A 13,996-nucleotide genomic window follows, 5' to 3' on the forward strand; every position below is an offset into this window, starting at 1 on the left:
ACAGAGCAGTGGAAGAAGGCACAGCTGTGACATTCTAAAAAAGTGCAGTCCCATCTAAGGTCTCTCCTTCAGCAGAAATGACCCGTGAGGTTTGTTTCTACACAGCTGAGAATTCATCAACTGGCTTACTTGAGAGGAAAAGAGAATCTCTTGCCATTCTCCTTTTATTTCAAATCTTAAAGATTTTTTTCTTGTTGGTAGATGGCATCAAATACTGAATGAGTGTAAAAGAAAAGATGTTAATACAATACCATGCTGATGTCTTTTTCTCTAAATACATACTTTATTTAAAGCATAGGCAGGAATATTTGAAAAAGATTTTTAATTCGCAATTTTTTCCATTAATTTGTCTCTGAAAATAGTAAATTCCACAATACAAATGTGTAAGTGATCATTTATGAAACAAGAACGTTTTTGAGATTAACATTGCCACATAGATCAAATGAGAAAACTTTGTACTTTAGCCATGGACATTTTATTCTAATATCTAGAATGTGTTGTTGTTTTTTTTTTTTTAATCTCTTCCTCATGAACAATATACATTTATTAATACCCATACTGTATAAAAGGAACCCTGGGTGCACAGCGGTTAAGTGCTTGGCTGCTAACAGGAAGGCCAGCGGTTGGAACTCACTAGTCGCTCATGGGGAGAAAAATATGGCAGTCTGCTTCAATAAAGATTTACAGCTTTGGAAACCCTATGGGGCAGTTCTACCCTGTCCTATATGGTCACTATGAGTAGGAATCAACTTGACAGCGATAGATATACAGTTTTACAAGGAGCCGTGGTGGTGCAGTGGTTAAAACACTTAACTGCTAGCCTAAAGGTTGGAGGTTTGAACCCACCAGCCACTCCTCGGGAGAAAGATGTGGCTGTCTGCTTCAATAAAGATTTACAGCTTTAGAAACCCTACGGGGCAGTTCTACTCTGTCCTATAGGATTGCAATGAGTCAGAATCCACTCGACAGCAGTAGGGTTTTATATACTGTTTTATGGAGTCTCTGGGTGGTACAATTGGTTAATGTGCTTGGAAGAAAAGCCTGGCAAACTACTTCCAAAAAATCAGCCATTGAAAACTCTATGGAGAATAGTTCTACTCTGACACACATGGGGTTGCCATGGTCAGAGTCAACTGGATGGGAACTGACTTACTGGTATACCCTTTTATGACTTGGAAATCAATAGACATGTCTGAAGTGAGAGTGTGTGGCATAGACACTCTTATGTAAACAATGTGTTCTTTCTTAAGTGAGTATCTGTCAGATGTCTCTTCTGAGGATTTTTTTTTCTGTCTTGCTTGCCCTTGCTCAGCTGTATTCCACATAATTGAGGTTGCCAACTAGCTGAATTCAAATAACTGTGATGAGTACCTAAATTAAGAAAATAGTGAGGGGACTGGAGAGAATGGGGATGATTTAAGAAATACTTAAAAGGTAGAAATGACAGGATTAATGGGCAACTGAAAGGCAAAGGAGAGAATTGGGTGAGGGCCAAGTCCCAGTTTCGTGCTTAGACATCTCTGAGTATGGTGTCCCCAGCGAGATGGGATGATTTTACTCTCTAGGCAGCAGGGAAGACTGAGTATTTTTTAACATTACTTTGAAGAATAATTATCTGGCCACATAATATGGGATGGATTGGGAAGAGACTGGAAAAGCAACCTAATAGAAAATGATAAAACTAATCTAGTCATGTGGGGCTGAAGCCTAAAATGTGGCTGTACGGTGGTAATAGAGACAAAATAATTTAAGACATGATGAAATAATTAACTGTGGATGTGGAGTAGGAGGGAAAGGTAAAATCAAAGGTGACCCCATACTTTCAAATCCAGGCAGCCAAGAGGAAACCAACATCATCTACAAAGTCACAAGATGGTGGTTTCTAGCAGAAATGTTTGCTCAGCTTTTATCTGTATCTGACATCCTTATATCTCTGTAAACAGATTAATCTCCATTATATATAGTTAGATCTTCATATTTTTGCCTCACTCTTATAAGGTTAAGCCATTTGTGAATACCGTATCTGATCTGAGAGGAGAATTTTTTTTCTCTGAGGAAAAAAATGCTACGAATTTCCTATATTGATTGCCAGAAAACCATAGGATTAATTTACTGGATACTGTCAATCCACTTCTTCGTTGAGATTTGTACTGTGCAAGTATGACTGAAATTTATGTATAACTGACTTTGGTATTAAAGATATATATTTTGGTGAAGTTATAAGACAATATCATTTGAAATTTTTCCATTCCATTCAGGATTTGGAGTCATAAGTAAAGCATATGAATAAATGCATCCCACCATTTATTTCACTGGGGAGCATTTTAAGAAATATTTTACTCTCAAAAAAGCATATATTGTTGTCTTCAGTAACTTTAAAAAGATGTTCATAACAGAAAAGAGTTAACTTTAAAAAGCTATTCCACAGAAAAAGACACAGAATACAAATAACAGATTTTACTTTGAAATGTAAATATAAACTAGAATAATCTTGATTACAGAGAGACAAAATCATATGCCTGCAAAGAAGAAAATTCTTTGGTTAAAAATAGCTAAATTGCTTTTCTCTCACTTTCCTAAAGACACGAAATCTGTTTTTTTAATCCTTTTTTTTTTTTTCCTCAAGTATTTGGACTCCAAGTAGAGAACTTCACTTTTTTTCTCTTTAAATAGAAAGAACTAAAGCAAATGTCACTTAATAATGTCATCTGAACTGTATCAGTCACTGGCTAGGTGCTAAGTCCTTGCTCAGTAACAATTTTGCAACTCTTCTTGGATAATTGCTTCCTCTTAAGGAAGTGTACTTCTTTCCAAACCATAAAATGAAATATGTCATTTTAATAGACTTACCTTTTCTAAGAATACAACCTCATTCCATTAAGCAAAGGAACATTTTCCAATCAGCTAGTCACAAATAAATCTTATTTCCTACTGTGGATTTTATCGTGCTTCTTTTAAGGACAAGTTTGCTCTCTATGATATTATGTATGTGAAAAAATTATACATACATTTTTCCTACAAAACTAATTAGAAATAAGCTTTTTTTTAGCTTTTTCTCAGGGTTTAAGAATGAATAGATAATAGTAATAAAAACAAGTTTTCACAGCAGAGGAATACGTAGCTACATAGGCAGTCCCCAGATTATAAACGAATGCCGTTTCCTAAATCTGTCTTTAAATCGGATTTGTACGTAAGTCGAAACAGGTGTGGTTCATATCTAACTTCAGTTAGTCAAAGTTTGTCTTAGTATATAGTGTATAGCATACCTTTCTAAGCATAAAAAAATTAAAGAAACCCTCCCAGATACACTGAAACATCTTCAACATAATAATACAGTAACAATAATAATATTCTGATGAGTGTTGCAAAGTAGCACCCATTTGTTATTGCGAACCATTGCGAACACCTCACATTTTTAATATAATAGACTATGTGAGTTGGTTTGTAACTACGGGTTGTATGTAAGTTGGACATTCATAACCTGTGGACTGCCTATACTGTACTTATGAAATCTATTCGATAGATGATTTTAGGTTTGTTTGTTCATTTGTTTGTCTAAGTGTCTGTTTAAATAAATCTAGTCGGTAAGGCCTTTAGCCAAGGAATCCCTCCTCCTCTTCCAATTCCTTCTCCTCTGTATCTTATTCCTTCCCCTCTCCTCTTCCTCCTCTACCTTCTCCTTCTTCATCTTCAGCACAATTTATTTTCCCAACTCCCCTGTCTACTGACTCACTACCAGAAACTACTTGTTCTCATCCAGAGCACCCTGCAGTTTCCTTTTTGTAACAATCTTTACACTTGTAATTATTTATTCAGTATTTGTCTCCCCCACTGAACTGTAAATCCATGAGGACAGGAACTGTCTGTTACACTCATCATTATGTGCTTGGTATCTACTGCAGTGCCTGGCATGTAATAGGTACTCAATAAATACTTTATGAACAAACTAATAAATTCTTAACCTTAGATTCACATTGCTAAACTTAATCTACTAAACCTGATTAAATGTAGAAATCTGTACTTTCTAGTAAGTATGCCTTCCAAGAAGACTTGTCTCCAAACACACAGGATAATTGGATTCTTCTGATTAAATTAGTGTTGGGTAGACTTTTTTCACATACATAGTATAGCTACACTAAGGGTAAATTTTCGTTACGTACAAAGGGGAGGACGGCGATATGGATTACCCCTACATTAATCTAACATTTTCTTATCAGAATCTTCCAATGCAAATTATTGTTTAATCCAATCACTGAACAAATATTTATTGAGCTACTCTCATGTATTAGGGGCCCTAGTTGGGTCAGTGGTTAAGCATTTGGCTTCAAACCAAAATGTTGGCAGTTCAAATCTACCAGCTGCTCCTTGGAAACCCAATGGGGCAGTTCTACTCTGTCATATAGGGCCACGATGAGTCAGAATCAACTTGATGGCAATGGGTTTGGTTTTTTATCATGTATTAGGCTTTGTATTTTGGATATCATAGAGAATAAAGTACCCTGCCCTCACAGAATTTGTAGTCTAATTGAAAAGACAGGTTAGAAAAAAAGAATGTCAATAAAACATGATAAATTCTATAGTGGGAGTAGTATAATGATTGATGGGAGCATGTATCTAGGTACCTAGCCAAATGTACAGCCAGAAAAAGCTTTTTAAATGATGTAATGTTCATGAAGGAGGAGTGAATGGGAATTGACCAGGAGAGGGAAAACTTGCCTCATTCAAGGCACTAGGTGAAACTCAACATGGTTAGAAAATGATAAGGGATGAATCTGTAGACATTCTATAGACATATGCCAGAGCCTTTTGTAGAGAGCCTTGTTAACAAAGTTAAGGGTCTTTGACTTTATCCTGAGATTAAGTCAGAGATCTCTGATTGACTGATACAACTATGAGGCAGAAGGAGGCAGAAATCATCCCTGTCCAAGACCAAGAGCTGCAGTACAGGTCCTGACCGTTCCTTGTATCTCCATAGAGGAAATCTTGTTCTTTCCAATATTCAGTTAAAAGATAACACAATAACTTAGTGTAATTTCTCTGAAAGGTTGTGACAAGAATATTTAATTCGATATCCTCATTTTACAGACAACCATCACCTGAGTCTTCATCAAGTAGTAATCTTTTTTGCTGGTGAAGCTCCTTGCCTCAATGTTGATGGCTGCTGAATGATCAGGGTGGTCGTTGAAGAAGGTTGGAATGGCTGTGGCAATTTCTTAAAATAAGACAAGAATAAAGCTGGCTGCATTGATTGACTCTTCCTTCATGAAAGATTTCTCTGTAGCGCATGATGATGTTTGATAGTATTTTACCCACAGTAGAACTCCTTTCAAAATTGGAGTCAATCCTCTCAAAATCTGTTACTGCTTCATCAACTAAGTTTATGTAATATTCTAAATTCTTCTATTGCAATTTCAACAATGCTCACAGCATCTTCACCAGGAGTAGATTCTATCTCAAGAAACCTTTTTTTTTTGCTCATCCATAAGAAGCAACTCCTTATCCGTTAAAGTTTTATCATGACATTGCAACAATTCAGTCACATCTTCAAGCTTCATTTCTAATTCTAGCTCTCTTGCTATTTCCACCACATCTGCAGTTACTCCTACTGAAGTCTTGAACCACTCAAAGTCATCTGTGGGGGTTGGAATCAACTTCTTGCAAACTCCTGTTAATGTTGATATTTTGATCGCCTCCCATAAATCAAAAATGTTCTTAATGGCATCTAGAATGGTGAATCCTTTTCAAAAGGTTTTCAATTTACTTTGCCCAGGTCCATCAGAGGAATCACTAGCTATGGCAGCTATAGCCTTACAAAATGTATTTGTTAAATAATAAAACTTGGAAGTGGAGGCTACTCCTTAATCCATGGGCTGCAGAATGGAAGCTGTGATAGCAGGCATGAAAATATTTATCTCCTTGTACAGCTCCATCAGAACTCTTGGTGCACTGTCAATGAGCAGTAATATTTTGAAAGGAATCTTTTTTTTCCTGAGCAGTAGGTCTCAACAATGGGCTTAAAATATTCGGTAAACCATGTTGTAAACAGATGTGCTGTCATCCAGGCTTTTTTGTGCTATTTACAGAACACAGGCAGAATAGATTTAGTATAACTCTTAAAGGCCCTGGGATTTTCAGAATGGCAAATGAGCATTGGCTTCAACTTAAAGTCACCAGCTGAGTTAGCCCCTAACAAGAGAGTCAGCCTGCCCTTTGAAGCTTTGAAGCCAGGCATTGACTTCTCTTTAGCTATGAAAATCCTAGATGACATCTTCTTCCAATATAAGGCTGTTTCGTCTACATTGAAAATCTGTTGTTTAGTGTAGCCCCGTTCATCAGCTATCTTAGCTACATCTTCTGGGTAATTTGCTGCAGCTTCTTAAAAAAAAAAAAAAAAGTTTTTTTTAACTTTTTTCTGCATCAGTACTTGCACCTTGCACCTTTATGTTATGGAGATAGCTTCTTTCCTTAAAACTCATGAACCAAGCTTTGTTAGCTTCAAATTTTTCTTTTGCAGCTTCCTCACCTCTCTCAGCCTTCATAGAATTGAAGAGAGTTAGAGCATTGCTCTGGATTAAGCTTTGGCTTAAAGGAATGTTGTGGCTGATTTGATCTTCTACCCAGACCACTAAAATTTTCTCCATTTCCACAATAAGGCTGTTTTGCCTTCTTATCATTCACGTGTTCACTGGAGTAGCACTTTTAATTTTCTTCAAGAACTTTTCCTTTGCATTCACAACTTGGCTGTTTGGTGCAAGAGGCCTAGCTTTTGGGTTGTCTCAGCTTTCTGTATGCCTTCCTCACTAAGCTTAATTATTTCTATCTTTTGATTTAAAGTGAGAGACGTGTGACTCTTCCTTTCACTTGAATGCTAAGAGGCCACTGTAGGGTTATTAACTGGTCTGATTTCAATATTCTTGTGTCTCAGGGAATAGGGAGGACTAAGGAGAAGGAGAGAGAGAGGAGAACAGCTGGTTGGTGGAGCAGTCAGAACACACACATTTATCAATTAAGTTTGCCATCTCATGGGACGGTTCATGGCACCCCAAAACAATTACAATAGTAACATCAAAGATTACTGATCATAGGTAACCATAATAGATATAAAAATAATGAAAAATTTTCAAATATTACTAGAATTACCAAAACGTGACACAGAGAAACAAAGTGAGCACATGCTGTTGGAAAAATGGCACTGAAAGACTTGCTTAACACAAGGTTACCACAAACCTTCAACTTGTAAAAAACACAATATCTATGAAGTGCGATAAAGCAAAGCCCAATGAAATGAGGTATGCCTGTACTTATATGTTTTCTTCTCCGCAAAGGAGTCTTTAGGACTCCTAGTAGAGGTTTAAAAAACAATTCTCCGAGAATATACATTCTTCCAAGTGCCACAAACTTAAAGTCCTGTTACCCAATTAAAATTTTAGTTCAAGCAAATCTCATAAATGTATAGTCAAAAGTATGCAAAAGGAGATATATTATTAAAATTAACAGTTAACCAAATAGGTATTTTAGTCAAACAGCACAATTTTCTTTAAATAATCTGAGATTCAAAAAGTACCCAACTGCGTAAACTTCTCCTCCATCTGAAGTTTGGATATATGGTCTTGATAAATTACCAGCTACCTGACTACTGTGAAAATGTATGCCACAAGTTCAAAACTCTCACACTATATTATATAGTTTACAAATAGAGCAGTTGCTAAGTAAATTATGTCTTCTTTTTATGTGCCATCTTCATCTTCAAGAAAAATGTTGTTCTCTCTAACAGCTATCCCTTGTAATTTGTTATCCAATAGTTTTCAATGGAAAAATGTGACATTTTAAAGCACAACATTAATTCCGATGATATCAGAGCTATTTTGAAGATTAGGAAATCCAGGGAGGACCTAATTGAAAAACTTCCGTACATTATTTACTAGATAAAAATGAACTATTTAACTTGTCTCTGAAGTAGTGAAAATGCTTTTTCTTTAGTGTTTTAATATTAGGGAGAATATATTTTCTCATTTGTTTTAATATAGCTGTATAAGCTGTGATTAATCTCTAGTCCTTGGAAAATGGTGCAGGCTCTGCTCAAAATATAGCTGAGCAGCCTGTTCCACTCTTAAACATAACAAACACCATAATACAACATATTTTCCCCTATTTGAAATAGGCGATTGAGAGCTTGGCATGACTAAAGCCATAATGATGCTCTAAGTAATCTCTAGGCATTTTTTAATTGCACCAGCTGCACCGGTCTCTTCCAGAGGGGTGCGGAGCTATCTCAGCTCCTGTGGCCTTGGTGTCTCTTCTCCTTTCTTTGTTCTCTTGAGAAAGGGCCTTCAGCCTGCAAACCGACAAGGTTTTCTTTCTTGCTGCCTATCTCAGCCACAGTGGACTTGGCAAAACAGCCCCACTAGCCGAGAGATTCTAATAAGAGTTTTTCAGCCTGTTATAAATATACTGATTAGAGTCCAAGGTGCCTGACATGTTTATCTTTAGTTTAATAAAGAGTTTTTGTAGTTGTTTTGTGATGTATAAGACCATCTGCGGACTACATGCTCAAAACCTTAGGTAACCGTGATCTTTCCCATATAAAACCCTCCCATCAACCTGTTAGGGCAGACAGAATTTGGGAAAAATTTAACCCCCTCTGTCTCTTGAATACCGGTATTCATTAAAGCCTTCTTACTGCTTACCTCCTCCTGTCTCAGTATTGGCTTTGCGACAGGTGGCTCGAATCCGCAATTTGCAGTAACATCTCTGCACAGGTTATGAGTTAAACTCAATGTTGTAATAGATGACTTGAAAATATCTCGATTCAATCATAGCACCTAAAATTTAATTCCAAGGTTTAATAAATTTCTCTTACTGAAAATTGAACATAAGTGACTTTTGTTTCTGTTTACATTTAAATTCTTAAAATGCCTTTTAAATGTTGTAACTGGTTTCTCACTGACTCGGCAATAGCATTTAAGGTTCAGATATTGCCTAGTAGACCTGTCATTTTTATGAGGATGCTATTACTCTGGATATAAATTTTCACATAGTATACTCGATTCCCAGGAAAACATTACTTCTGTGGAAGCCTTAAAGTACTCAGGTTTAATAAATTATTATTGTAGAGAATTAAGTGGCTTGCTTTTTGGTTATATAAAAAAAAAAAATTCTTTGAATTCAATGTGCTTCCTACAACCAATGAGATTAATATGTATTCTTTATGTATAGTAATCAAAATAAAAATAATCAAGCTTTATTCAGGTTAAAGGATATTGAAGGGACTAATTGGTTTAATATTTTAAGATGCTGATAATTGAATGAATTATTACAGTGGGGTATAACGTAGAAAGAAAAAATGAAACAGAAACCTGTATGTCTGAATTCTGGTTATAGCCCTGTGTGAGCCTGACTAGTTCTTTAACTTCTCTGGAATTCAATTTCCTCACTTCTGTTATTAAGAGATTGCCCATTCCACCCAATAAAATATTCGATTCAAATTTCAGAACTACATAAAATGTAAAGCATAATAAATTAATTGAACTAATATATTTTAAAATATTCCTGGAAGATTAGTAAGACCTACAGTCTATGCAATTGTAAGATATGATTTTGTCAATAAAAAATTAGTATGTTGTTAAAATATGTTATCTAGTCTTTTCGTTAAGGGAAGGAAGTTCTTAAATCACATTTATTTAATTACTGCCAGCCAAAACATCCAAGCACCTACTATCCATACCCTCATGCTGTGGGGATTCATAACTTTAAGGTGTGAATTAAGCTCTGTGTAATACAAAGGAGTTCTTACAATGACATATACGACAGTCTTTCCACAAAACCCATATGTAAAGCCTGGTCTGATGGCCAGAGTGTTTAAGAGGAATTAAAATAAGCAATTACATAAAACAAAATCCTTTGGTCCAGCTGCTGATTTAATTTTGCAGTGCATACTTAATCTTAAAATGTGGGATTCTAGGAGTTCATCTTTTTAATTGATATTTTTGTAACAAAGAAAAAAGGGTTATGCTGTTACCTATGACCTCAACTCTTCAATCCTTCGGTTAAGCTCATGTATTTTCAGTTTGCTTCCTATGTACTGAAATAAAGGTTAAATATGCTGTATTGTTGGTAACCATTACCGTATTTCCAATCACGTAGTAAGTTGTAATACAGCTTGGTAGTGAACTGTCAACCACAGAAGTTGTAATGTGGTGTCTGTGTTTCAGCTTCTGACATGGCCGCGGAACAGGGGCAGATTCTCGTGATAGCCACGGCGGCGGTTGGAGGGTTCACTCTCCTGGTCATCCTCACTTTGTTCTTCTTAATCACTGGGAGGTAACTGAAGCATACTCAATCATTTCCAAGATATTTTAATAAATTATTTCATACACTGTGTATTTAACCGATAGGTCAGCATTTTGAACTCACCAGCTGCCCCATGGGGGAAAAATATGACAGTCTACTTCCATAAAGATTTATAGACTTGGAAACCCAATGGGTCAGCTTTACTCTGTCCTATAGGGTCACTGAGTCGGAATAAGACTTGATGGCAATGGGTGTGCGTATTTAAATGTTTTAAATGCAACAAAGCACACCTGAGAGAGAGAGGAGAGAAACTTTCCTCTGACAGTGAACTTTATATGGGAACATAACCACCATGGCTAGTTACCTGTATCAATATGTCCCTGAATATAGAAGCATTCAAAGACTTGATAAGAGCAGTTTGAAAACTGTAATGATAAATATATATCCAATAAATTACTTCTGAGCTTTTCCTTTATTATAATCAAATTGCATCGTAGCAAAGTTTTTTTTTTTTTGGAAAATAATGTGGCAACCCCCCCCCCCAAAAAAAACAACCTGTTGCCGTGGAGTTGATTCCTACACATAACATCTCTATAATCCCACTATCTATAATAAAAAACAGGGTAAAACTGCCCCGTAGGGTTTCCAAGGAGCGGCTGATGAATTCAAACTGCACACCTTTGGTTAGCTGCCGTAACTCTTAACCACTGTGGATTGAAGAATTCATAGTAAAGCTCTTTATAAACTTGTTGTTTTTTTGTTGTTGTTAGGTGCCGTAAGGTTGATTTCGACTCATAGTGACCCTGTGTGCCAGAGCAGAATTGTCCCGTAAAGTTGTTAAGGCTGTAATCTTTTATGGGAGCAGATTGCCAGGTCTTTCTCTTGCAGAGCTGGTGGGTTGGAACCGCCAACCTTTCCGTTAGCAGCCAAGCACTTAACCGCTGCGCCACCAGGGCTCCTTAGAGTTACATAAGTGTGATATTATTATCAATTAGTTATTGAAAGTATATTAGTAAAATCATAATTGTTTTTATAAATCGGATATTTTTACACTTTAGAATAATACTGATGAACAATTTAAAGTAACAATAAATTTAACATAGCAAAAGACCTAAATTTGAATCCTGGCTATCTGTGTGAGCTTGTTCAAAGCGCTTAACCGTCTCAACCTTAGCTTTCTTTTATTACACGGGATTGGTATGATAATATATTAAAATTATTTATTCATTTGTTAAAATATATTGAATGATTTTCATGAACCAGGTACTGGTAATATCTTAATGTGAATGAAAATAATATGTATAAAATTTTAGAATAAGTTTTTTTTTATTTATATATATATATATAGTACAGATTTTTGTCAGAAATAGCTAATATCTTTAGATCATAGCTTTTTTTCCTGTGAAGGGAAAACTATTTGTCTAAATATCCATATGGGCACAAAAGAATACTTCAAGTTTTTTTTGTTGTTGTTAATCTGAAATACACACGTCATGATTTAAATCTGCAGCAAAAATGCCAGCCAAACAATACCCATCCACGCTGACTCCAGCTAAAGTGCACCAACTCTACTGGAAAACCCTGATAGCTGACAAAGAGCAGAGATAATAAATAGCTACCTTCAAGGGCAGTAGTTCAGTGAACGATAAACTCCATTTGTTAGATTCACTTTTTAAACTCTATTCACATACAAATATGTTATTAAAATTTATTTAAAATTACAGAGAATATACATATATAACAAATGGTTTTTTCACAGCCCACTAAAAGGTATGAATCAATAAAATGACAAGGGCTTAAACAAAATGTAACTTCTACCTGTTAAGAGGATGTCAGATTTATTTGTAACAAATCCACTGTTTTAGAAATTATTAAGGAACAAAGCAATAATTTCAATTGCATAACCATAGTCTCATGTGGTTGAGTTGAAATGGTGACTTTGTCATGAATTAATTTAAAAGGGGCACATTTACCCCTATATTTAAAATGTCCTTGTATATAAACAGCCATAGTATTGCTCTTGAAATTAATACAGAGTCAGGGTCTCTTTTTGTGTTGGCAGAGTGACTAGCTGATAGAATAATGCTAGCTATAATAATGGGTAAAAAAAATATACATGAAAGACTGCAGAAAGTAATCATAAATTTATTCTAGTTAATGTACCAATGTGGACATATCATGTTGCCACCATAGGACTCTGCTGCCATCAATGTTCCTATTATTCTCTCCATTTTCTCCTAGAGCTAACCTCGGACAACTCCGCCATCGTCATAGCTTTGATACACCCGCCTTATAGGGAATAGAGCACAAAAAAAAAACAAACACCAAACTCATTGCCATCGAGTTGATTCCAACACATAACAACCCTATAGGGCAGAGTAGAACTGCCCCATACTGTTTCCAAGGAGACCCTGGTAGATTCGAACTGGCAACCTTTCAGTTTGCAGCTGTAGCTCTTACCCACTGTGCCACCAAGGCTTCTAAAGGAAATATTAAATCGTATAGCCTACAGAAGGAAACCCTGCTGGCATAATGGTTATGAGTTCTGCTACTAACCAAAAGGTCAGCAGCTTGAATCCACCAGGTGCTCCCTGGACCCCCTAATGGGCAGTTTTACTCTGTCCTCTAGGCCTGCTATGAGTCGGAATCAACTCGACGGCAGAGGGTTTGGTTTGGGTTTGGTTATAGCCTACAAATATCAAATATGACCTTATTCACTGGCAGGGGTCAGCTGGTTACGAACTAACAAAAACCCTACACATGCTGGCACAGGTCTAAGCTTCTTTACTAAGCAGTTAAAATTCTTCTGATCTCATTGAGGACTTTTTAGCAAAAAAGAGGAATTAGAAAACAGTGATGGCTAGGAAAATAATAACAACAATAGCAGAATATTACAGTAAGAGCGAAAAGGTGCAACACTTAAAAAAGGCAGGGAAGGAGAGGACAAAAGCATTTTGTTGCATGTAAAGTCAGAATGACATTTGGTTAGATAAGAAATAAGTCAACTTGCCAACATGTTATGGGCTGCTACATGCTAGGAAATCCATATTAGAAAAACAGTGATAGGTAGAAGAATACACCCCACTTCATTTTCATGATCCTCTGTAACATAAGTACTCCCATAAAGCATTGTGAATTTTGAAGCGTCACTATCTTGACAATACTTATTACAGAGTTCCACACAATTTAAAGATGATCAGCTTTACAGCCCAGAAAGATTCTTCAGTTATTAATACAATGGGGTCCCATAAGGAGGTTTGAACTGCTAAGACACAATTGTATCATTTTAACTAAAAAAAAAAATGGGATAATTTAGATATGATGGCTAATTTTGACTGAGAAAGATTCTTACTTTCCTTTTGAAAGCTCCTTTGAAAAAACCTGGGATATTTTAAGTATGATTTTATTTAAACAGCAATGTCATATTTGTCCCTAGTTGGAAAAAATAAAACCTCTAATATCATAATGGAAGTTGATTTTAAATATCTTTTTAATAGTAGTGATTCAATAGACAGCAAAATTGAATGGAATTTTTAAAAGATGTTTATATCTTGTAGAACATGAGCTAAGATCTGATTTTCTCATGGAGTGTGTCAGGAAACTATGATTAAATAGCACATGCACATGTGGGAAATCATTTCATTAAGATATCAGAAAATATTGTCTCAACACATAAATATGACAAATCAGCTATGGTACAATTAAA

The 13,996-nt window shown here is 35.8% G+C and overlaps 1 protein-coding gene across 1 annotated transcript in view; it reads left to right on the forward strand.

The window, feature by feature from the left end:
• The window catches only part of EPHA6 (EPH receptor A6), a 1,119,052-nt gene that overhangs the window by 800,837 nt on the left and 304,219 nt on the right, over positions 1–13,996 (forward strand). The window contains 1 exon segment of the mRNA XM_049857907.1: positions 10,212–10,320. Coding sequence (XP_049713864.1) covers positions 10,212–10,320 — 109 coding nt within the window.

Source organism: Elephas maximus, chromosome 18, assembly GCF_024166365.1.
Source record: "Elephas maximus indicus isolate mEleMax1 chromosome 18, mEleMax1 primary haplotype, whole genome shotgun sequence".
NCBI classification, from domain to species: Eukaryota; Metazoa; Chordata; class Mammalia; order Proboscidea; family Elephantidae; genus Elephas; species Elephas maximus.